This window comes from Harpia harpyja, chromosome 10 (assembly GCF_026419915.1).
Source record: "Harpia harpyja isolate bHarHar1 chromosome 10, bHarHar1 primary haplotype, whole genome shotgun sequence".
In the NCBI taxonomy this organism is placed as follows: Eukaryota; Metazoa; Chordata; class Aves; order Accipitriformes; family Accipitridae; genus Harpia; species Harpia harpyja.
Window position 1 is genome coordinate 13,375,611 of NC_068949.1, and position 26,996 is coordinate 13,402,606.

The 26,996-nt window shown below is 36.5% G+C and overlaps 1 protein-coding gene across 2 annotated transcripts in view; it reads right to left on the reverse strand.

Moving 5' to 3' along the window:
- Positions 1–370: 370 nt before the first annotated feature.
- The window catches only part of BICC1 (BicC family RNA binding protein 1), a 115,480-nt gene continuing 88,854 nt past the window's right edge, over positions 371–26,996 (reverse strand). For both annotated transcript variants that reach the window (XM_052799572.1, XM_052799573.1), the window contains 14 exons: positions 25,923–26,174; positions 22,034–22,165; positions 20,678–20,864; positions 19,221–19,379; positions 18,630–18,826; positions 18,195–18,336; positions 16,924–17,080; positions 15,348–15,513; positions 13,961–14,000; positions 13,132–13,286; positions 10,013–10,169; positions 7,287–7,447; positions 4,944–5,043; positions 371–3,340 (listed from right to left, as the gene is read on the reverse strand). In XM_052799572.1, the coding sequence (XP_052655532.1) occupies positions 3,210–3,340; positions 4,944–5,043; positions 7,287–7,447; positions 10,013–10,169; positions 13,132–13,286; positions 13,961–14,000; positions 15,348–15,513; positions 16,924–17,080; positions 18,195–18,336; positions 18,630–18,826; positions 19,221–19,379; positions 20,678–20,864; positions 22,034–22,165; positions 25,923–26,174 (2,136 nt within the window). In that variant the 3' untranslated portion in view covers positions 371–3,209. The remainder of the gene's footprint in view (positions 3,341–4,943; positions 5,044–7,286; positions 7,448–10,012; positions 10,170–13,131; positions 13,287–13,960; positions 14,001–15,347; positions 15,514–16,923; positions 17,081–18,194; positions 18,337–18,629; positions 18,827–19,220; positions 19,380–20,677; positions 20,865–22,033; positions 22,166–25,922; positions 26,175–26,996) is intronic.

Here is a 26,996-nt window from a genome sequence, read left to right on the forward strand (position 1 = left end):
GGTCGCATGGCCAGCATCCCAAATAATGAATCCCTATTGGTTTTTTCCCACTTCTACACTGGAAGTGATAGTATAAAGACCATCATGAAAGAACACACAAACTGTCCTGCTAACCAGACCAAAACTATATATATAGTCATTAAAATGGGAAGACCAAAGAAAGAATAAAACTCATGTAAGCTGAACTATTAAAACCTGCTATGAATTGAACCCGAGATAATTTAACTCCTTTCATATTACTTTTTAAGGAGAGGTATCTCAAAAAAGCACTGTCATTTAAAAGCCAAACACACTGTATGTGATATAAAAAAAATAGTAAAAAAAAATGGAGCATTAGTATGTGAAAGAAACATGTTGCATTTATGTCAAATACTGCTTTTTATATTTTATTAACAAGCAAGCATCCCTGGAACTGGGTCTATATAAAAATACTTCAGTAACCAATCAGAATACAAGGGGGTTATATAAATTTATTTTATGCAACACTGATTAGTTTTGAAAATTCCCATTTTTAGTGTTTTAATGTCATCTTTTATTTTAAAAAAAATCACTAAAAGGACACAACCCACAAAAATACAATCTGTATCTGCTCTATATTTACAGATAACTGGTCACTATTAAGGCACAGATTTAAAACTAACATTTTTATGTAGCAAGTCAAATATTTGTGCATAACGTAACACTAACAATATGGTACTGTCATATTCCCTTTGTGGAATCAAAATAAGTGAGAAATTTTTTTCTTCCAGTGTGTTCTTTTTTGTGTGAAGCCCTATTGAAAAATAATGTTCTTAATGGGAAATTCTTCACTTTGGTGTAGATGATATAAGCACTGCTCAGCAAAAGACCACATCAACTTAATACTGTAATAAAATCAATTTCTGAGTATAGTACTGTCTAGATACATAGCATGTACTTAACTAAAGACTAAAAATTCAGGAGTGTAAAGGTTTTTTGATGCTTTTAATTTTAGGCAAAATAAGCGAGAAGGGGTTGCACAAAATTCTGTACAAAGTGTTGCTGAATATATATTTCATTAAAAATATTTTATAAAATTAACATGACTGAATACAATTTGATTTACAAACATTGGTTTTGCAAATGCAAACATTTAAATGACAGCTTATCTGTAAGCACGTAAGTAGTCCATGTGAATGGAACTATCTACATGCTTAGAAGTAAGCACAAGTGTAAATAGTTTTAGAATTAGAAGTTGTGGCTTCCACAAGGGTTTCCATGAAGTTGCTCTTGCCTGTGTAACACACATACACACAAATATCTCATAGATATGTGGATACTGACTTTTGGCATTTGAGCACAGTAACTTTGATGTGAACAACTGTGTGCGTACCAGATGCAGTTTTATCCATTCAGATCTGCAGTACAATTTTAAAACCAGAGGAAGCTAACTGCTACTTGATCTACAGGGGAAGTCACCGAGTTATACACCATTAAGTAGATATGGCTGAAATGAGTACTGAGCAGTTATTTTTTGCTAACCGCAAGACGACTTTATATTATTGCTTGATCATCTATGCCCTCAAGTAATAGTTTCTTTAAATTCCCTTTGTGTGTGCAAATTTCTCTATACATCATTTTGTATTCTCACCTTAAAGAATTATCCATGGAAAGTGTCAAAACTATTTCTCACCCATTTTTACATAAAAACCAACTACTGTAAATGTTTTTCTAATGCCTTCTGTTAAGAGCACTTGACAGTGGTTTATGTCCATCTCAAAAGGCTTGTACACTGAACATAAATAATACATTACAGTAGAGGTAATTCACAATATCTCTTACGGGAATGCTTTTCAACAAATTAATGCTTGGAAACTTCATATTGCATTGCAGAAAGAGGCACTTTATGAATTCCTTCATTATATCAGAACCCTTCATAAACCCATAACAAGACATCTGCAAAGACAGAGGAATAACATTGCCAAATTATTTGGACTTTCACAGTATAAGAATGCAATAGTTAGCTCTAGCCACTTATAATATGGACTCTTTCTGTTGAACATAACTTGTTTCAGAAATAGTTCATCTCCAGAGTTTTAAACACTTCTGCAGCTGACAATTACAAATCTAGATTGAACAAAACAGATGCTATTACACCTATTTTATGTAGGTCGCTTAATTGCTGCATGCATAGTCATGTAAGTAATATGCGTCATTTATTAAATGGCAACAGTGCTGTCTTGTCAAATTAGATTAGTTGTCTGTTTAATCAAACTGACAACCCAGAGCTCTAGTTTGATGAATGCCTTTCATTCTCTACCATAAATCTGCAGTAGATCAGTTTAATCTGTTACGTATTGTAGGCGTATAGAATCTAAAAATAAAAGTCTGATATAAATAAGTGTCCTTTAGTGGCAGGGTACTAAAAATAGCCCTTTGCTTTGAGACAACCATTAAAAACAGTTTTAGCATAACAGGCAGCAGTTAAATATGATGACTGCAAAGGGTTAATATTGCAAGGTCCATTTTGGTCTTTCATTGCATCTGTTACAGCAAGTGAGTATTATTGCAAGCAGTATTAGACTGCTTCCTAAGAGCATAATAGGACTGGTCCACTACCATGTGGCTTGATTTTGGAACAATCTCTTCGATAACTACTGGGGAGACAGAGAGAGGGAAAAATCTGCCTAAGAACCAGTTTCTAGTACCATTATAGTGAGATGTGACTTAATGCAGGAACACCTGAAAAAAATTTGATTAGTGCCAATATAAAAATTGATATGGAAATGAAAGAGAAATAAATTTCCACAGGACAAGAAATCAGAACATGTAAAGTGCAGAAAGACCTCAATAATTATTTTAAGCAGTACCAGAAAAATCCACCTTGATAAAACCAAAATCTATGCTCTCTGGCATCCCCAGCTCTTCATTCTTCCTTCATTCAACAAAGTAAAAATTCAGTGCATACATTATAGTTATAGGTAATAAAATACTAAACAAAGAACCCTATATTATTATTATTGCAGATTCTGTCCAATCTACACGAGTAAAACGTAACCCACATTTGGTGTTTTGAAAGACAACAGACAAAATGTGTTTTCTCTGTTTTTTTGGCACAGTATTGTGCAGACAAAAGGCTTTGGTCCTTGACACCCAAACTCCCAAAGTGCAGAGGGTGGTGTGCAGTGAAGGCTGTCCACAGGATTGCCATGTCCATCTTTACATCTGACTTTTTGAGCCACAACTTACTGCTACCAGCGACCGCTAACACTAGCAATGTCCGAATGATACTGACGCGGCAGTCTTCCACTAGCTCCACCTTCCAGGAATGAGGCACGTATGTTTGATGGGTCAAAGAGCTTTCTTCGGTTTTTATTCAGTTCTATAAAGGGCACACACACAAATAAATCTCTCATCAGAAATTAATTTTAATATTTTGTTCTAAACCAAAAGCAAAAGTTCTATTTAAACAAAATATTTTAGACAGAACAGCATGAACTGAAAGTGTCTGTGAGGTACTCATTCAATTTAACAGTTCAACAGGATAGTAAGAGTGCCAAGTTAAGATTCATAGAGGTTGCTTGGAATGTGGGCATCTATTTGGTGCAATTCTTATTTGGCAGTGATACAGTGTGGAGTAGATAATATTTTTCAATATTGATTTAGATCAAATTGACGTAGCTGAAACTTTGAAAAGGTTCTGTTATAATACTCAAAGGCTGCAATCTTCCTGAAGGTACATGCACACAGAACGTACGGCTGCAGCACAACCATGCGATGTAAACTGAGATGACAGAAAAGCTTATTAGCATCTTGGTCATTTCTCAATGTACAATTTTTGATTTTAAACACAACACTGAAGCAATATTTAATGAGGACTTTTAGAAAAAAAAGATGCTCACCTCTCATTCAAACATGCACCCTAAGCTTGTATTAGCAATTGCTCATCCAAAACGTTTACAAGAATAGAAAAGTGGGGAAAGGAAAAACAAACTCCATGATAGATACAAATCACTGAAAGATTACATAGATTTTCATGACTGCTATTGAACTAAGTACATTGCATTTTTACCCTCTTTATGCCACCATTTTAAATTCATAAAAAACATTCACTAATGGCATCAGTAGAAAAGAGGCAATTGGGAGAAAAATGATCTAGTGTTCCAATGAAGCATTTGAAGAAAAAACTCTTCCTCTGATACAGATTCATTGCCTAGACAGTGATGACAGAGCACTCCTACGTAATATGAAATCTCACGCTATTTATAACAATTAGAAAAAAATCTAGTTAGGCATTATATACTACAACACATTGTAAGGTATTATATTTGGCCTTCATCCTTCTGCATGTAGGGTACAAGACAACCTTTTAATTTAAGAGGGTTGGAAAAATTCGAAATAAGAGTTACATGTTTCTTTTCAAACCTGTACATTTTGCAGAAACAACTGGCCTTGAAAAAAAACACCACCCCCACCAACAAAAAAAACCAAACAAGAAAACAAACCAAACCTAAAGCCACCCCCCCCCCCCCCCCCCAAAAAAAACCCCAGGCAGTTTTTCCCAGTAGGGTGATTGCTCTACTAATCAATAAAGTGGAGGACTGGGAACCAAAAGCTTGAAAATACCAGTTTCAACCAGTATATAGTGCTGTTCAGACTCTGCAGAGCTTGTAATCCCAGAGCTTCTAGGACCCACAGTTTTAGGCCATAAAACAAAGTTCACAATCTGCTGCGAAACAAACTTTCTACCAAGCTCCAACTTTACAAGGGGACACAAGACTACGCAACTGAAATCTTATTTGATAATGTGAAAACTCTGTAAAGCCTGGTTTTAAGCGCCTTCTGATGAGGGACAAGTCAATAGGACCTCTGTGGACTAGATTCTTATCAGTCTTTCCAAGATCCTTTGTCAACTACAAGCACACAACTCAGGTGAGAAGAAAACAAACAATACTTAAAATCAAATTATAATCTGTGTTATTTACCTGAGATTGCAAGCAGCATTTTCCTTCTGGCACCAAAAGTGGTAATTCCTAACTCTTTCAAATCTTGATCAGTAAGAGTAAGGAACGTCTGCAGATCAATCTAGAGTAAAAAGAAATAAGAAAATAATGCAAAACAAGTCTCTCCCCCAAAGTATTAAGCCATAAATGTGGTTCAGGATAGCTTCACAATTTTTTTCCTACAGTTACATGCAAAGAATAGGTTGGCAGAGTAAACAGCAATCATTGCTTTCCAATGGCGGCTTCACACAGTTGCTCAACTTGCTACTCTGCATTTCCAGCAGATAAACTGAAAAGCAAGCAGTTTTAGAAAAGCACAAAAGATCAATTAATCTTATTTATTTGTGACACTGAGATTTTGAGTATTAACCACAATTGCTACAATGTACTTGGGAATAGCCAGTTATATACGTCTGTAGATATAGTAGGTGCTCCAGACTATAGTAGGTTAACAGAGGATGACTGCTCAGCTACTGGTGACACATTTGAGTTAAAGCACTGAGTATTGCATAGCAATCCAAAGTGTGTGCAACCGTGAATTGTATTGGGAGCAAAAACCCCACAAACATTCACAGAAATGTTGTGGAAAACTGTTTAGTTTTCACTCTCTGGCCAAACTACTTGGCTCACCTCACACCTCATCAGCAACTCCTGAGGTAAGAAAAAAACAAAACAAAAACCCGCCTGTCAAACAAAAGCCACCTTTAGTGTTAGAAACCACCACAGCCATCTCTCCTTTTTAGGAGAATGGCTAAGATAATAGGAAAGGATTAATGACTGGGTAATATGGGTATTATGGAACACGCAGGGGAGTACAGAGGAGATAAACCGGAGGAACTGTACACAGAATTAATTGAGGCAGAGCTGGATTTATTCCTTCAGACTGAGGATTGAGACCTTGCCACTTGTTACAGGCAAACCCATGCTGGTGTCTATCCCACGCCTGCCAGTGCTTTGCAATCCAAAAAGTTCATTAGCTCAGGTGCAGCCAGTTCCTGCACAGAAATAAAATTCCCCCCCAGCACTTAAGCAACATGATTAGAGAGAAATGCTGGCAGGAAACACACCAGATCCAGCTGACCCCAGGCTGAAACAGCAGCAATACACTTCAGTAGACTCAGGACGATGCTGTGAGTGCATATACGTGAGTGACTTAGTGCACAGGAGAAGGTACAAATTTCCCTCATGTCTACCCTTGGAATAGTGTAGCACACACTTGAATGTGCCCCTGGTGTGAGCAGTTTTCCTCTCGTGGAAGCAAATCTGAAGTGAAATATTGGCACACCAGAACAACTCATGCAAAATTAATGGAAGGTCCTATTGGAGTTTGTTCTTCATGAACTCGTACACAGTTCTCAATGACAGCAATCTGTGCAAAACCCCACTTTGTGTGGTCTATTAGGAGCAAACATGCAGGTGCAAATCTGAGACCAGCAACTGGTGCAGACCACACTGCTGATAAAGGTGCAAAGTGGACATACGGCCCCCGAACACAGGAAGATGCCAAATCCAGCTGTGGTCCTTCCCCTGTACCACATGAGATACTGACACAACCCACAGGGACATCTGTTTTGTTCCCTAGTACACCTAATTCCAGCAGTGTGACACATACAACTTCCCACATACGACGACAGTACTTTCAGGACAAGCTCAGAGGCTCTATGTCTATGCCAGTAAGTCTTGCAGCTGGGCTCACTGCACTTTCGTGACACAGTTAAATTTGTCACCAGAATAAACTATCTGCAGATAACTGAGTTGGCTGTACCTATATAGTATTCTACAGATATGAAATACTACCACTTGGATTAAACTGAGATTAGTTGGTGCGGAGGTGGAAAGCTCACACAGATGACTGACCATATCTTCCTGACGGGAGTGGATCAAAGGAAGTCAACTGGCACACAGGGGAAGAGGCAAGGGATGAATATGTGACCCCAACATCAGCCAAGACAAAACATTACTGCTGAATGCAGACTGGATTTCCATAACCTATACGTGAAGCTGACCGAAAGCTATTAAATTCTAGTTAGCAGCCTAGTTTACAAGTAGGAGACAAGGTTTAAACTTCCTTGAATGAAAAGGGAAAAAAAAACCCCAAACCTAGTTTAAATCTTTAAGTCTAAATCAAAGGTGCAGGACAAAATAGTAGTTGTGTCCAGTCTGGCTGTCTGGAAATTGAAAGACACATGATACAGTTTTTAAAGAACAGCTCGTGAAAATCCTGTCACAACATGAGACTTCTTAGTGGCTTTGGTCAAGAGACAGAACAACTACTGCTGGAAAACATGTCACAAACACAAAGGTGTCTTTCAAAGGAACACTAACCTCTTGCTGTTGGAATACATCTGTGTATTTGCCCAAACCAAGTTTACTGAACAGCTCAGGCAGATCAGATCCCTTAAACAAACTGTTCAGGTTACAGCCATTGCTTCCTGTCAGCGAGGAAATGCAGTCCATGTAATTACTGCTACTGAGATAGTGTTCAGCTGAAAGGGAAGAAGTGCACTTTAGTCACACCACAGAAATGCACAATTTTCTGTCATATCAACACTGTATTCAATTACATCATTAAATTAATAAAATCTTTAAATCTTTATTATTCAGCAAAAAAAGCTTCTCAGTGGTCTGAGAGAATGAACAACATAAAGCAAATTTTTTGTTAATTAAGTTCCAGTGTTTGTTTTCTATAGAAAGATATTTGGGTAAATCTTTTAGGCAATACTATCACCTTATGTGAATTGTCACATGGATACAAGTCAGGAACTCATATGGGGGAAAAGCTGAAAGACCCGATTGCTTTTCCTCCTTTTAAGCCTTCTCCTCTTTTCTTCAGTGAATATTTTGGAAAACATCATTGCACACAAATGCAACTAGCCCTTTTTGGTCTGGATGGGGAGAAAACCATGCTGGAGTGATTCCTAGTAAAGGAACTACATAGTAGCCACATGACTTGGCTATTATTTTAGTACAATACAGACAAAAAATAAACGCAATAGTTTTATAAAAGACTAAAATTGGAAATACACTCCCTATGCAATTTTAAATTGCATTCCTAGAAGGTGTATCTTTAAAAAACTTTTCCAGGGTGAGGTTCTTAGAAAACCCAAGAAAACTGATTTAGCAGTACAATCCCCTTCCTCTGTGTGTGCATACTGATAGTATGTAAACACACAGTTCATAATTATTTTTCCTCATGCTGCTTAAGAAAAGGATAGCTCCCAGGGAGTCCATCAAGCATTTGTGTAGAGATGGGGCCGCTGTGAGTGAGTGCTTCCTCCCTTATTACAGACACAGGAAGGAGTAACAGTGAATGCATAGGAAGCTTGCAGGCAGTAAAGGATACTTTCCCAGGTGAGTAATATTAAGATTGCCCCAGAGACTTCTGCTATGGCCTCCACCACAGAATGCCAATAGGATGTGAAAACCACCACTTTTCACAACTGGCTATGTTACATTTCTTATTTTCTGGGCACAAACTAGTTAGAAGCATTTGGGGTTGGATTTACAGAGTTTGGAGAAATTCTATCAATCTCAGCTCCATTTTGGAAAAGAGTTTTAAAATACAGTAAACGATTCAATGTTGAAAATGTGAACATTAAGTTTGACAAGTGAAGCAATAACTAAATTAATTTCTAGACTTTAAAAGGTGGTGCCTCAACTTCTTCACTATCAGAGTAAGATAATACTAAAAATAACCAAACAGAAATTCATGATCCCACACGCAGGGCAGATGATGCAAGGTCATGTATTGAAAACTGAATATTAAGAAACACTTCTTACTGGTGCAGTCAGGAAGCATTACCCCCAAAAAGCAAAGAAAAAAAATTCAACACTACTATGCAGCTATGTCAATGAAGACTTACATTTTAGTACTCCAGTACATATACATTAAGGTAAATACATTTGTCCAGCCACCTCGTAGCTATTTCTTTTCTTCCTCCTCCACACATTTCATTCTCTGGGAAAGCTACAGCTGCTATAGAACAGTTTCCCCCACTGCCAATGTATTCATGTTTCTAAGTGTCTTCTAATGCATACGTACATTTTGATTAACCTAGAGCTTCCTTTTTTGCCCAATTAACTTGGAAACATGAATAGCTTGATTTAAAAGATAAACTTTTCATCTCTTTTGTTCTGCAAGTACATAGAATATGGTATGCAGCCATTCACAGCTGAACTAACATGCTTTTTAAAATAATGAATAATTACAAGTATACCAACCATGAATATTTTCGCTAATTGAAGCTATCCTTTCTTAGGATGTCCAGCTTTTACTATCTGTGTACTTTGCAGTTAATCTGGGATTTAGATTTTATTTATAAGAAAAATGCAACAAAATAGTATAAATAGCCATAGTAGTTATTTCCCCATAATGCAGTTAGTTAGTATGGACCAGTATTCTCTATATCCATTTTTTCACTTTTTCAGAAAGGCATCTATTAAGTTATTAAAAAAAAATGAAATTAAGTTTCAAAGAGTTCAACTGAAGTAAAATTCTAATTTGTAAGCTTCAAACATTGTTTAAAAAGTAATTACAAAATTTACAGCCTGTATCCACAGAAAACCAGTGTTTAAAATCATGTGCTAGGCCATGCCAAACATATGGGTAGTCTTCTTTTATCACCATAAAGAGAATCTGCTTTAAAATTCAGTATCAGCACAGATTATGACTTCTCCACCAGCGAGCAAATAGCCCAATAAGGACCTGGCTGTTGTTGTTGCATCAACAGCAGAGCAGAGCGATGGTAGTCTAGAAATAAGCTTTTATTAGGTCTGTTTTCGGTAAACCTTGAAAAACCCCTTCCAAGACAGCAAAGAGCTTTCAGCAAGAAATGTCTTGTGTTTAAAACACTTCCTTAAAAGTGTTTTGGACCATTATTCATATATCATGTTACACAATCTTTCATATGTTTTCACTTTTTAATTTGTAGAAAGGTGTTGGTAATTTAAATCCCTAGTGATGTCAGGAAACATTTATATTAGGATAAATATTCATTGATATCAATACATTTTTTTTTTTTTTTAAAATCAGATCTTAAGAAATTATTAACCTGATTTATTTTGTTTCCGTTTGGGGCTGCCAATTGAGGAGACAAATTCATTATGACCTGTGGGTCCAAGCCCATTACGGTCTCTCCAGTTATCAGATTCACTGCCACTTCCCAGGTGCTCCCGACTGTTGGACCGTGAGAGAGACATCGATGAACCCTGCAAATCACAAAAAGGAAATTTGGGCAGAAAACAGAAGTTTCGTTGTGACTCAGATGTTTTCTTTGAAGCAGTTCAGTTAAAAACAAACAGCTTTTAATGCTTGCAAACATTCTTTTGGCAGTTGATCAATAGTCAAATAATTGCAAACCGGACACAAAAACAGCAGGTGTGCCTAAAACACATGCAGTTTACAGATTTTAAGCAGAAGTTATTTAAAGATGTTGCTTCAAAATAAATTGCTCAGTATTTCCAAGTTTGTTTCCAAAGTGTTCCATGGTATCAAATTCCCATACAAATTCTAGACAAAGTAGTCTGTCTACTACATCCCTTCACGGGGAAGAGAACATAACAGAACATCTGTCTGAAGATAAGTGGATCAAGTACACAGTACTTGACAATAATATCATATACAATACAACAACAACAATTCTGCAATGGTTTGTGAATTTGCAGATTTAAAAATTTTTTTTTAAAGGAGATTTTCATATTCCTGTAAAATATTAATTATCAACTCTCATCACTGTGGGTCAGAATGTTCCAAAATAAGGCAACAGTATTCCCTGAAAGCAACAGTTAACTACAGAATTGGGTGGGGATATACCCCTCAAAAATGGGACATTATTGATACCACAAACTTACATGAACTAAAAACTGTGGAACCAAATGAACAATTTATTTCTATACACTTGCATCAAATTCCAGGTGAAAAGCGTAACATAGGAGGCAGCAATCTTTTCTGCTATGCAGGAAAATTGAGACCACTGAAGAAAAAAGGCAAAAGCTCCTCGTCACTGGCAAAATTGGGAAGGTGTGAGCTATGGTTAGTATGACTCAAGAAACGAAGAAAAGCAGAAATTGACTTCAAGTCTTACAGAAGAGCAAAAAGAGACAGGGCCTCTACATTATGTTAGATCACAGTGATGGCTAAGAGTTGTAAAGTAAAAAAAGATGTCGCCCAATATTTCTGGAAAACTGAATGCACAATAAGCTATCACAGTGAACATTAAATATGTTTGGTGAGCTCATTTTACAAATTAACTTCCCAGACATTAGACTAGAATACCAATACTACATTTCAGCACATGAGTCTCAAACGTGCACATGTATGGAATAAGTGGGGTGGTACTGCCTCTAATACAAATGACATTGAAAACTGCTAAATAGAAGAAGGATACAAGCAATCCAAGGTTTTTAGCTTCCGCAAGTGTTTCCACAATAGGTCATAACAAACAATGGAAACTGGAGTCCTAACATGCTATCAATTCACTGGAGTGAGCTAAGCCTGTGGTTTGCACATGGGTAGACTCCAAGTGACTAAGGTACCGTTTTCTTGGTTAGAATGACATGTCTGCTTAGAGACTTTTAGCAGTGCATCATGGTCTGGGAGAAAACCCCACCGCACCTCAATCAGTATAGGGAAGTATGTTAAAAAAATTTCACAGATTTTAGTTGTAGCTTTTTCTCTCCCCCTAGTTCCTAGTACAAGCTCATTACATGAATCCAAACCTGTTTTATGTAGTTGAATGACAAAAAGCACACATGTCAAGTGGGGAACACCAAGGCACATTTTTACCATGGTTGGATATTTCTTTTGCATTAAAAGATAGGTATATCCTAGAGAAAAGCTGTATGAAGTCCCAGTCCTGAAGAAACATACCATTTACATTTTATTTAAGTAGGACAGGAATAAACAAAAAGGTGTCTCTGTGGAAGTTGGGGAAGATTACAGCAAGGAAACACACTAAAAAGCAACTTCAAAATGCCTTTAAAAAGAAAGGAACGTAAGTTCCCTGCAAGATTCCCATGGTGGGACTCTGAAGAGACTTGCTGGACCCTGTGGCTGCCTTCTCCCTGGGAAATATCTGGGCCCAATGAATAGTGCAAATAGAGAAAGCTCTTCCAGTTCTACAGCTTTGTCAACAGAAGATAAGATGAACTGCAGCCATTTCTTATTCTAATGTTCTGCTCCACCATGCAGTGATTCACATTATCTAGTTTATCCGTTATATACACATTGTTTTAATTAAGTTACAAAATTTCTACCACTCATCTACAACTATTGAGATATTTGGTCCCGCAAATTGTTTTAAGCTTCTTTAAACAAATATATTTTCAGGAGCAGACTTCTATAAAGCGAGAGTAAGATTTATAAAGCAGATATAATTTTGTGTGTTTGGCTGAATGTATTCCATTGTCCTGGTTTCAGCTGGGATAGAGTTAACTGTCTTCCTAGTAGCTGGTACAGTGCTATGTTTTGAGTTCAGAGCGAAGAATGTTGATAACACTGATGTTTTCAGTTGTTGCTCAGTAGTGTTTAGACTAATGTCAAGGATTTTTCAGCTTCTCATGCCCAGCCAGTGAGAAAGCTGGAGGGGCACAAGAAGTTGGCACAGGACACAGCCAGGGCACCTGACCCAAACTGGCCAACGGTGTATTCCATACCATGTGACGTCCCATCCAGTACAGAAACGGGGAAGTGGGGGGCAGGGATTCGCCGCTCGGGGGACTGGCTGGGTGTCGGTCGGCGGGTGGTGAGCAATTGCACTGCGTATCATTTGTACATTCCAATCCTTTCATTATTGCTGTTGTCATTTTATTAGTGTTATCATTATCATTATTAGTTTCTTCTTTTCTGTTCTATTAAACCGTTCTTATCTCAACCCACGGGTTTTGCTTCTTCTCCCGATTTTCTCCCCCATCCCACTGGGTGGGGGGGAGTGAGTGAGCGGCTGCGTGGTGTTTAGTTGCTGGCTGGGGTTAAACCACGACATCCATATGCCTTAATATTTATGTAAGAAACATTTTTCACCATAAAAAAAAGAAGTATTTAGAACCCTAAGACGAAAGCTAAAAATCTTATCTGCAAGGCTTCTTTTCACAAGTTACAGACGTTTCTCCAGAGAAACAACTGTATCATTGACTAGAAATAAATTTCCCTTACAGTATATTTTTTTTATACCTCATAGGTAGTTGTCATAGATGGCTTGTACGATACGTGATTCGCTCTTCTTAGTTCCTTGATAGTTTCTGCAGGCATAGATTTAGAGAACCCCAAACCACTCCATGTATTCGTTGGAGTTCTCACTTCCGTTACAACTGGCTTCTTTAACATAGCTGAAAAAACACAAAGACAAATTAGTAAATCTCAACATTAGTAAAGGTACTGAGCTGATAATCCTGAAGTCATGTATGCTAACAGACTTCAACCCACCAAATGGTAAATTCTAAACACCTCCACTTGCTACACAGCTTGAATCCTACCCTTAAGGCAATTTAGTCTGTCTGAAGATAGTTAAAGCCTCTAGGGCTGCAAGGAAGACAAAAGAATCATATCTGTTTCAAAAAGAGGGGTTTCTGGTTTTCTTTTGGTGTGGGGGTACTTTTTTATATTTAAAACAGGGTCAAAGATCTGGTTAAGGCCCTTATCAATTTTGTAACTTAATTTATCCCTCAAATAAGGGGCAACTTTGTCAATATGACAAATATCTTAAAGTTTAATTTGCATCCAAATAAAAATCAAGTATTACAGCTATGAGGTCTCAGAAAACAACATGAATCATTTGCATATGGATATACTCACACAGAAAGCACTCCATCTGCAAATTGTTTATACTGTATTTTATACTATGTTGGTATTAAGAAAATTTTGGAACATGAAAACTAACATATAAATGTTTCACTATCAGCTTTAGATTTGATTAAAAAACAAATTACAAAACTGAAGCTTCAGAAAATTCTTTCAGCTGTGTACTAACAAACTTTTCAGAAGTCACTGTTTATCCACATACCTTTGGTTGCTAGTAGCTTCTTCTGTTCATAGTCAAATGCCTAAAAATTAAACATGCAGAAGACAGCTTTATTGCCATTTTAACTAAAAGTCATTCCAGTACTCAGCTCTTCGTAAAAACAGAGGTTTTGGAAGTAGCCAGTGAACACACCTAGGAGAATCCTGAAGTACTGCACAATAAGCTGACAGCAGTCCAGTTAGAGCCTTAGTGACTTAAAGTGTTCACCCAAATGTAGATAAAGATTTTAAATAACTGATATCCATTTGAGTGAGGCTGCAGCAGTATTTACAAACTGTCTCGGCAGAAATTTTTTTTTTTTTTTAATAAGACACTTTTCAAGCATAGTTTCTCTTCCTTAATCATCTGTTCTTAGCATTTATAACATTCCTCAACAGTACAAAAAAGATAACATACACCTTAGACAGCAAATCTAGGAACCACAGTTACTTTTAATAATCTTTCAAGTTTAGTTCTTCTCCATGCACTCATCTGAAATGAAAAGAACTGAAGTTTTGAGAGAATTAAAAAAACCCTTATATTTGCACTACCTATGACAATGGAAGATTTGAAGTCTAAATAGCCCTGGTTAAGTAAGTTACACTTCTTTGAATTACAGATCAGGAAGTTTAAGCACATACTGAACTACAAAAATGCAGTATTTAGCCTGAAGCATTAAATTCACTACTTGAAATAACTAGAGGAATAACTAAGGAAAAGGGCTGCAAAACACTAACCTTAATCTTGTTCCACTACTCCATGCGGTCTAGCAATGCCCACACACTGATAGGTCTATACTGAAAACTACTCTGTTAGTAATGCTTGACAAACAGTCAAAGGGGTCTCTCTTTGGGGAGATTTGCAATAACATGGAAGTAGTTTATAGTATAGTAGTAGGCTGTAGTTAACCAAGTAGGAGCAGTACAAGAAAAAAAAAAGGAGTAAATATACAGATCCATAATTGTAAAGCAAAACCAGTGTAGTTACTCCAGTAAATCCCCCTGCATATGAACCTGAAGCTTTAGAAAAAAAATTGTCAACACTGCTTATGAAAACTTGTAAAATGTCTTTTGTAGATGTAATTCTCTCAAAGCAACGAGATTTTTTTTTAACACACAAATGATGCTTGTGTAGACTAATATAGCCATCCAATTTATTCTGTACTTAAATTTTTCTTATTCAACAGAAGCATAAGGGCTCTTTTGTCTTCAAGACTTTTAGCTGACAATCCACTCCAGATGAAAGAGTTAACAACTCTGCTGGGAAATGCTTTTACTGAAACAGTAATGGCAAGTCAGTCTAGTAATCAGTCACCTTTGCATTCCATGGTAATTTCACTTTGCAATTATAAAGTTCTGTGCTAGATTTGGGTTTATTCAGGGAAATGTACCTGCATATTTACATATGACGGCTGTGGAGCCAGACGTGCTCTTTCAGAGTTCTGCTGCGCAGCTGCGGCTCGCTCTGCTGCCCGTTCACTTCCAGGAGCCTTTTTATCAGCCATGGGACTTTCAGAAGCACTTAGCTCTGCATCTGAGAGCAGTCTCTCTGTGGTACTGTGGGAGCAAAGTCAGTATTAACTCTGGTCTTCTTTTTCACAAGCAGTGAACATTCAATGCAATTTTGATTATTGAGCTTTATCCTGAGAAATTTGGCAGCAAAATTCAAGAAATGCCAGCACACAAACATCTCTGTGTTTTAAGCAACATTTCCAAAGTCTCAGCTTTCCTTTACCTGTTTCTCCGCCAGTGAAACAAAGCATGTATTGCTGCTTCCTATATTACCAAGTATGAGGCACAGCTTATAGATTCAGATTTCAGCTGTCTGGTATCTGGAATTAGCCCATGCAATCCCTATACAGTGTGACTTCATACCATTTAGCCTCTCTCAGGCCAGCTGTTCAGCATTTCTAACAGACTGATAGTAGCAGGATAAAGAGAAGCACAATGGGGACTACAAAAATTAACATGGGTCCCACTTGCTTTTAAAGCTTCAATAATTGCAGTCCTACATGCCAAAGCACCTCTTAATGTAATCTTTTTTTTCTAAAAATCAGCCACATTTTATGCCTACTCTAGAACAGTATAAACTCTTACTTCAAAGCAAAGTGATCATGTTTTAGATGCCGTAAGACTACCCCAGAAAAATGCCCTAAGGGAACTGTGAGCACTGTATCTTCAGCAAAAAGAACAAGACGTACAAACAACTGACTGACTGACAAACAACTGAGTCTGGTTAGCAGGAATCCCTGGATTTCTAAACTCTGAAAGAAGAATTAATGAAATTCATATCATAGCTTTTACAGTGTAAATAAATGAGGCAAGGGAAAATATGCATCTCAAAAGAGTGATGATAAATAGTTCCCAAAAGGAATAGTGAAAACACTACTTAAAGTAGATTGGACAAAACATTGTGTTAAGCACAAAAGCTATGTTGCCAAGACATATTATGACTCAAAAGAGTCTTTCCCACTGCTGGCTCATTAAAAAAAAAACCAACCAAACAAAAAAGATCATTGAGACAAGTGTTTGAGAACATGCTGTTATGCCCTGAATATCGTTTTTCTAAGAAAACAGCCTCAGGTAGACACAAAAGGAAAAAGGCTGTCAGTAAGGAATTGTTCTCAAAGCAATCAATAAAAAAAGGGAAAGTGCAAAAATGCATCCTTTAGAAATAAGTATTGAAAATTCCTCTGAAAAACATCCCCACTTTTGTGGGAGAGGAAAGGCATTTATTTTTTTCAAAACAAAGAAAAATACTTAGGGTATACAAAAAGCATTCAAAGTTTGCAATTATCAGACAAACTGAGAGGTATATTAATGCCCAATGTGATTAAAAATCAAGCCCAATTTAAATCAGTTCTTTGAGTATCTTATGACTGAACCACCCCTTCTACCTACAAAAACACATTCAGTATTTTTGCATTGCTAAAGTTCCATTAATCTGTATTTGTACATTTAACTTACTGCAAGTGAGAGTTTTTGGTGCCTTGAAGTAATTCAACTGTTTGTCTCTTAGCACAGGCCTGTTTGGAAGAGCTCATCATCTGCTTCAGATCACTGGTATTTGCTGAATGGGACGGACTTCTTGGCATGCCCACTTCTACAAAAGCATCATTGCAACCTACAAGACCAATAAAGAGAAGAGTTAAACAAAAACCTTCTTATGTTCTAATGAACTTACTGAAGGAATGACAACTACAGAATAAAACCTGCTCTTCCTCCTTACAGAATTATTGTAGTCTTCAGGGATAACAACTTGGTCAAGGTTAAGAAATCAGAAATGTAAGTTCAAATACACAAAAAAGGTGTTAGTATTCACATATATTATAGACATGCTAAGTATTTTCTTTTTTTAAAGATTTATTTTCAGTAATATTAGTTAATATTAAATCTGAAGACTGACAATCAGAATTCACTAAGTATTTCTAACAAATTTGATTTCATATCCAGTTTTAATAAGCCTTGCCATGTGCTCAGATAACTTTCACTGGAATAAGAACTCCCTGCTTATTCTTCAAATATCTTTAGAATGTGTTTTTACAAATATTTATCACCTTAATTGGGCAATGTACCTTTTATTCAAATCAGCATTTCAAATGACCACAACCCTTAATAAAAGAGCATCTCCTTGTTGATCAGTATTTGCAAGGGAAAACAAGGCCTATACATGTATTTGCTCAAGTTTGAAGTGGAACTGGCTTTCCCTCCCTCCAAGAATAATGGGAACAGTGCGTTACTTTCTTTAGCTTCTAAAAGGCAGCGTATTTGAAATGCTGTTATAAAACATGCAAATAAATTCTGTTTGCCAGTGTCATCTAGGTTTGATCTACACGTAATTTTCTGCAATAATTTTCTCAAAAGCATTAATTCTTTCCTTTCATTAAAAGCAAAAATACAACATCGTTTAAACCAGTAGAGATTGTTTTAAGCAATGAAGTTAATCTGCTGTAAAACATACTAAAATTTTCATAGGTTATTTCCCTCTGCTCTTAGGGAATAAATAAAATGGTACAAGTGCATTTATGTTGACTTAAGGTGTTTCTGTCATCACTACAGCTCATACTGCAACTTCTATTTACTTTCTTTGACAATGAATCTGGGAGATCCAGTGATATTTTCCTTCAACATGGCTGCAAAACAAATGCACAGGCAATACATTTACATTTTTGTTTCATGAACGTTACACAGACTGCACAAACACTACCGAAGAAAAGAATAAAATGTCAAAATCTTACCTTCTGCATTATTTGACTTGGCAGCTACTTGTTCTGAGGCACCATGACTACTTGTTTGTCTTACTGGATCACTGTGGTTTGTGCTTAATACATTTTCTCCTAGTGATGTGGCAGACAGTGCAGCATACTTGATATTTGAGGTCTGTAATGATTGTCAAAAATCACTAAAGTGATTGTTAAGCTCAAGGAAATATTGAAAGAATTTCCCTTTTCTATCTGTGCAGGAGAACAAGAAATTAATTCCTGATATAGGAGAACAATATGTTTGAATGTTCCATTTTTCAATCGTTAAGTCATATTTTGAAAACACCACTGTTCCATTTCTAAACTTAGCAGCTTTAAGAATCTACTTATACAGCTAGTTTTCTTTTTCAGCTTTTCTTAGTAGAGATCTATTACAAACAGATCTGGTTCTCCAGAGATATCATCACTTACCTTCACATGACCATTTAAAGAAGGTGAGCCTTTTTTACTCTCTGATTGCATGCCATTAACGTGGACTTCAACAGGAGTCAAGCCTGGTGGCGGAGATGGAGTGTTTTGACTATAATTAGGTACTCCAGACAAGAGAATACTAGTTAAGGTTGCTTGGGTGGTAGATGGTATCATTAGGTGTGGAATAGCAGAAAAACCTGTAACAAAATTTGGTCATGTTCTGATTAATTTTCTCATTTAGCTTTCTCAGGCATCATAGTACTTTATTTCAATATCTATCTTTATGCAGCTTTGATATATCACTAAATAAGTTACCATTATAATTGCATGCCAAAACTGTAATGTTTTATCTAACCATTACTTTGTAAGTTAACATCGTTTTCTATATAAAACAGATGAAAACATTGCATGTGACAGCATGTTGTAAGTTTATATTAAGTTATAACCTTAAATTTGGATATTTATTCATCTGTGTTAAGATAAATTTAAGAATTAAGGTTCTAAAGAATGAATGATTCCAGACTTTTCAATTGTCATTCTGCTGACTTAGTGTTGCACAGTTCATTTAATTCACATTTAACTTCCACCAACCTGTGGCATTTGTGTTAGCAAGAGATGTTGCCCATAATGTGGGACTAGGCGTGCCTGAACTTGGACTCTGCAAGGGACTCACAGAACTATTAAGGGCATTCAACAGAGAGTTTGGAGCAGTTGAGGTGTTGACTGACAGGGCTGTTGGACCTAAAAGGCCTGCAAAAAATTATGCAAGTGAATATTTAGCTAAGACTTACAGAAAAACATTTTTCACAAAAGTACCAATTAGAAACAAACAAACAAAACCCCACTAAATTGCACCAGCATGTATTTTTACAAACAAATTTTAGCCATACCATACCTTTGTATCTCCTCTGTTGCTTCTGTCAGTTTGTTTCAAAGAATCATCACTTAGAGACAAGAAAGCAACTGCACTACACAAACTTACTTTCATTTCAGACAACCTTTTCCTCAGAAGCTCATATGAACAAACCACTACTTCCACAGTAAGAACTCTTCAATTCCATTTTGCATCTTCAATACTGACTGCAAGTCATCCACCAAATGCATTCCCTCAAACCAGCTCTTCATGTAAGAGCATTCGCAAGGCAGTTCAGCACTATACTCTAAAGAGGTAAAAAAACCCAACCCCAAAGTGCAGGCGTGACAGGAACAGTAACAAAAGCAGCATTAAAACCCATAATCAAATAGCACAAACACTTGCCCTTATGTGACACCCAAGAAAGCACACGACATGGAACTACGCAGCAGTCCTGGACAGCAGGTTGCAAGGGAGCCTGGTGGTTACATGAGAACTCTGAGTTTCAAGAACCAGTGTCAAGATTTGTCACTAAATTCTTCTGGGACTACTTGGTTCCCTATACATTTCTGATAATAGGGTATTTACAGAGCTTGAAAATAAAATGGTAATTCCAGTCTGGACTATGCACTGCTTCTATAAAATTACATTAAGACAGAAAGCTTACACATTTCTGTCCTAAATTTCATACTGATAAGCAAGGTCTAAACTAGTAGCATGTGCATCCCTCAATTACAGTGAGATACAGTCAGAACCGAAATGCGGTGTTATGCTATGTTAACTTTCATGGTACTATTGACAGGCTTAAGTACGTACCCAAATTCAGAACAGCCCGAGACATCACAATATTGCCAAAGGAAGAAATTTCATTTGAAAAAGATTCTTCTGAAAGTTGTAAAAGCAATGTCCTACTTCACCTGTATTTCCCTCCCTTTCACTTTCAGCTGAATGATTTGTGAGCTTCTGGAGGATTTTCTACGGAGATGAGCCACATACCTGATCATGAAAGCCTTGGAAGTTTTACAACAACAAGCCCTTGAAAGGCCAGATGCTTTTAGAATTCTCTAATGCTTTAAAATGATTCCTTATGCAAAACACACATCTGATTCTTTTTTCTGGCACAAGTGAATTAAGTTTCAAACAAATACAGGTCTATAAAAAAAATACAAAGATATATATAGAATATAATGCATACCAAGCCCAGTGAGTCCTAGTCCTGCTGAAGACAAAATATCCAAACCAGGACAAGACAGGCCAACAGGGCACGAGACAGTAGAGGGATTTGATGCTATGGTGACTCCACTACTCTCAAGTCCCAAGAGACATTTCCGTGCCTCATACATATTTAAGGCATTTCGTTCAACACTTTTTACAATCACAGACTGTAGGGAAAGAAAAAAAACAACAAAAAAGGAAAACCAATGAGTAACACAACTACATAACACAGATCTGCAACACACATAACTCTTCTTAATACACCTTCATAACTATCACTAAAATAGTGGTGTGAGACAACATGAGATAATGCCCATTAGCAACTATTCAAATTCAGTGGTGTTGATGTTACTATGATGTTTAGGGATTTTGTATGCACTTGATAACGAGAATGACGGAAAGACCTTTCTGTCTAAGAAAAATAATTATTATTGTACCTTGGTGCTATTTGGTATACCAAATCTAAAGTGCCCCAAGATCTAGAGAAGTGAATCAGCAATTAAAATCTCATCTTCTCTTTTATCTGAGGTCTATACCTTGAAGTGGACAAAAGAGTTGTGCATATTAAATTCAGCTATTAAATCCATAGCTGTCTGAAAATAAAGTAACAAATGCCTAGAAAATTAAATTACAGAAAACATTATTTGTTTCTTGTACATTCTCTACATGATGTTTCTTTGTATTGATTTTATATATCCCTACACAGAGAAGCCTACTTATTGACACAAAGGAATGCTCATTGAATATTTTGAAATTTTTGTCTGTTATGGCATTATAGACAACAATGCAGATAACAGAGTCACCTATCCATACTCGTCCGAACGTTTTACAGTGAACATATCCCATTAAAAGTATTTTGTAATTCTGTTTCTTGTGGTTCTTTTCAAGATCTTGTTTAGAACACACAGACTTTTCTCATAGTCTTATTACTTGGGTTTTTTTGGTTTTGTTTGGGGTTTTTTTTTTTTGTTTGTTTAATTCTGATTGCTAAAGAAACTGCAGTTATGTGGGGGAGCTGCAATTTAAGATGAATTTCTTTAAAAACAAATTAAGAGTAGTTCTAGTCAGATACAACTTGCCTCCTCATAATTTATTTCTTTTATCGGTATATTGCATACAAAAGCTAATCTCTGTATAGTCAAATACTTAATGAAAGTCAAATTACCATAAAGGAGAGCTGTTGTAACAATTTAACTGATATTTCAAGCAGAAAGTATATATGCCTTTTACAAGTTTATGATCCATTAAGTTAAGGAGGAGGAGCAGACATGTCAATGCATTAGCTCTGAAAAGTTGTCATGAAAGCCTAGAAAGAATGTATTAGCTTTTCACCAACCTTGCTTGGTTGCTTTGGCTTCGGCTTAATGCTTATGAAGACATCTAACTGCTCCATTAGCTGTGTTATAAACTGTGGTTCTACTTCAATTTCTTCCTTCATATCAAACATGAGCACAAGAGGAAGGCAACCCTGAAAAGACAAGATGCAAAAATTCATAAAACTTATAACCTACCCTTTTCCCATGAAAATGTTAGCAATAAACTGAAATACAGAGATTGTAACACATGCACATCATGACACAGTAAGTTCAGAAAAAATAGCAAGGATGAAATTCTAAGTAAAGACATTTCCTTGTATGCAAGAATATAGGTGTATCTTTCTACCCTGGAATTCTGAACAAACAGTTTGGTGGTATAAGGGTGAAATGATTTGTTGAATATTTGACATTCCAATCAGCACATACATACCCTGCATTAGCTATTTATACAGACTTAGAGGTGTCTAGAGGATTCAAATTCAGAAACCACAATTACCAATTAAATCAGAACAAAATATTGTCAAGGAATTGATAGCAGGACTCTCACATACTCAAATGGCTCACGTTTGAGATAAGGAAACACAGAAATTTTTTCAGAACTCTAAGTCACCATTGCCTAAGTCTTAACTTTTACCTTTCTCTTCCCCTTTCCTAGATCAGCCAGATAAGTATTTTCCAGTGATATGGATGGCATCTCTGAAACACTTGAAATACTAAAAATATTTTACTTAAGTAAAAAAAACCCCCACCCCTAAAAAAAGCCTGAACCCAAGAAACAACAACAAACTCAACGGTCACAGGATATCTAGAAATTTTTAGATAGCTACTTCTCATAAAGTAACAAAAATAGAGGGTACAAAGTCAGTGAAAAACAAATCCTACTTTCTACAAATTTAGATTCACAATAAAGTAAACATAGTATCACTTGTATAAGGAAAAAAGCCACAGTAAGATACATTCAAGAAAATGGTCTGTCTTAATCAGTTTCCTGCTTTTGCTTCAGAATGAAAAGCAGCAAATTGGTATATTTATTCTTCAGATCACTAGTTCAATATAATTTTATATTTAAATAGCACTTCTCAACAGTACCACCTATAACTACACAGTACCTCCCAAGCCCAAAGTAATTTTAACTTAAAGAAAATTAAAGAAAGGCATCTTAAATATTTTGACTTCAAGAAGACTGACAAACACAGGTTAACTCCACAAAGTGAACTTGCCTGAAAAGAACAAAGTCTACTTAAAAAACACTGAAATCGGTAATCAAGGATTTTATAGTAACAGAACTGCTGAGAGCATGTCATACTTGGATTTTCCAAATGTTTTTGTAAAAAAAGTTGCAGAAAGTAATATGAGAAGCTCTCACTAAAAGCCTGCTGAATGAAAATGGAACTAAAGGTCAACAAGAAAAACACGAGAAGCAGAAACTTCGAAGCTGAAATGTCAGGTTTTATAAGCATATTAAAAGGCTCTTTTTTTTTTTTACACTACTGTTTCATTATTGTATGTTTAGAGCACCTACATGGTGACAATGAGAACAACAGGACCAAATGACGTTCTTTGATAGGAAGTCAGTGAACAAACCCAAGTTGTCAATGTCTTCTGTAATTAAATATAGTATGGTCCTCATTATTATATGCAAAACTAACAAAAAGTAGGTCTCAGTATTTTTTAGTAACAATCAAAATACAGCTGAAACCAAAGGGTTTGGGCTGAGGGGAAGACACAGAACAAGAACATTCTAAACAAGACTCCAAACTCCTCTTGCTCAGGTAAGTATTTAATTTTAAATCTCTACGTATTCTTTCTTCCTTTTACAGTTTGCCCTCATCACTAGTATGAGTATTGTCTTAACCGCCATGTTGAATATATTCCTGCAAGCAGCATGCCAGTGATTAGAAGCTGAGACTTGCAATGGTTGTCAGAGATAAGGGATATTCACAGTTTATACACCATAGAATTCATAGCGCTCTCAACGAAATTAGTTACTAGTAGATATTAAAGTTTCCATTTAGACATACTGCTAAGCAATTTTTAAAGATAGCACCGAGACATGATGTGTCCTACTGTAAGTTATCTATGCACTGCATTGCTTTTTCTGTTGATACTGTAAACTCTGCCTTAAATTTAGCCTGAGAATTACAGATCACAACAATTTAGTAGTTCAGAAAGACGTTACGGTATTTCTTTTTTTGGTATGGACATTCAGATGCTTCTAGGTATTTCTAGGAGCTCTACAGAGATCAAATCACTATTTTTAAATCCCCTCTCCAATTCCATGGCACACTTGTGCTGCCCAACTGTGAAACAGCGTCAGTTGTTATTCTGACTGAATCAGAAGAGCTGGCAGGGGGCAATAACAACAGTGACCATGGAGAGAAGGCCAGCATGCAGTTGCACCTTGCAGGAAATCACTCTGCAACACAGAAATCTCACCCCACTGAACAATGCCCAAGAAGAAAACAAATCAAGTGAAATTTACTTCAAAAGAAGCTGAGAATGACTGCAGCTATCTACCTATATGTAGGTATTGGCATGACTGGCATACTAAAGCGTGTTTATCTGAAGCTGGAAAATACTGGTTATACTAAGTTAGGAGTCAGAGGTTAAGTTTTTTCTGGTTAGTTGTTCCCACAGCTTTTCAAGTTTTTATTGTTTAAAAAGATATAGTCCTTCTTTGCAAAATTTGCTTTTAATACTTTTTTTTAATCTACAAAACTGAAACAACAGTTTCAGGACGTGTAATGCCTGTGAGTTGAAACAAACCAAGTCTCCCGGTCAGTACAGTTCTTAAAAGATGATATAGTGGATGTGATGTGGGATACTAAGTTGTACTGATGCGTTTGGAATTAAATCAAACTTCAATATTTCAAAAAATGGCCCTCGCATAATTCTAAGTTTCTAGAGTAAAGGTGTACTTTGATGTTCATATGATAGCTTGTTTGCATTTGTGTCTACATTATGAGCCTCCAGAAAAGTACTACTTAAACCTCACCAAGGAAATACAGAGAATAAGGCTATCTCTTGGTATTTACAGACAATAATATCCTAGAATATAATAAACATGAATATAACTGTATAAACAAAAAGGCACCATGTTTTTGTTTTCCCAATATACAGCAAGGCACAGTGCAATGCAAGAGAGATGTGGACTTCCGGAATTTAATGTTATCATGGTTTATCCTGATACCAGCTTTGACTTAGATTTGAGCCCACTCCTCCCATGTGGTGTTTGTGAATATCCATATATATTGAAAATCCGTGTACCAATGTTAGTACTACAACAACGCCTAAAGGTTTCTGTGAAGCTTAAAGACCAATATAACAAAAATCTGTACAAATAATAACAATAATATTCATCACCAGAGCTATTTTTATAAAAGGCCTTGTAGTACTGAGGCTATGGTACAAGAAAGAACATAAGACTGCAGAATAAGTAATTATTTTCTATGGTTCCTCAGTTTCCTTGAAAACCCGTCCACATACGAGCTGAGAAATACCTGCCACTTCCTCCCAAAAGAAACCTACTTGCCTGACAAACATGGAAAAGGCAGGTTGGCAAAACAAAACAAACAACCCACCACCCAACAACAACAAAACCCTCCAAAAATCTGCCTTCTACGCAGAAGCATATTGTTATTGTAAATTTAAATTGCTTATGTTGCATTTATATTACCAAGGTCATTTTTCAAGTCATGATACCAGAGATTACAAATATTTTAGATAACTACAAACACTCACAAAACACTGACAAAAATAGAGCACTCAACTGAACCAGCTTTTTGCAATGCGAGTAGTAATCCTTCATATCTAAGGCCAACTTACATTTGACCCATAACTACATGCAGAATGAGCATATTTTCTATAATCTGGCATTTTTTTCAAGCAAGTTCCACTGAAAGTATTTACCATGAGATATTGCCTGGCAAGACAGACAGACTCAATTGTGCCCTGGAGGTAGACAGTGGATTTCTTCTGTGGGTTACTAGGGTCTGGGAAGTGGATTTGAGCACCAGTCCTCTGCATGATATGTTTGATGTTACTGCCATTTCGACCCATCATAAAGAGATGATGTTGTGCTGCAATGTCCAACTGCGTGCTCACAGGGATTGCAGAGGCCAGGCTCCCAGCTAGGTGTTCTAAAAGCATGGCTGTTCCTTCCTGCAGGGGAAGTACAAGTGAAACAGTGCTCACAGGCATACAAGACAACATTTCAGACTGTTTCCTTACTTGTCATCCATTCCACATTCAAGATAAAGAAAATTCTGTTTTGTTTAAAAACCTGATTGATTTGTTAAAGGTAACATATGGACTAAACTCTACATTTTATCTACAATCTACTACTCCCATTTTATGGCCAAACGTAGCATTTAATTGCCATTGTAAAAGGCAGCAAGATGATGTCAAATGGTTTGGTCCCAACAGACCTTCTGTGCCCACATGTAGCAATAAGAAAGTCGATAGAGATTTATTTAGGTAGGTCTACTTGCAAAATTTGTTTTTCAATTTTGGCCTAAGATGTTCTTACTGGCTTGAGATAGACCCATCTGAGACCACATCAATCTGTCACACTGCCAGTTGTTAACAAGAAAACTCTTATATTTTATTAAGATAAATAGGTTCATGGCAGTTCCTTTACTTGACTGTCAAATTCACATCTCCCACTCCTGGTTTTGCAAGACCAGTTTTATTGCATGTTAGGGCAACTTTCAAGGTTATATATTTGAGTGCACATTGAGAAAATCAAAGCATGAAGACGACATGGCGGGGGGTGTTTTGTGGCTGGTTTGGTTTTTTTGGGGGGGGGGGGGGGAGATGGGGTGGGAGGTTGTGGTTTGGTTTGGTTTGTTTTTTTCAATTAAAATATAGGGAAGATTTGCACATATTCCAAAATTGCTGGAAACCCAAACAGGGGTGCAAGAAATAAAACACAGACTAAATGCTTAGCACAAACAATGCTAAATCCTAAACTTAAAACTATTT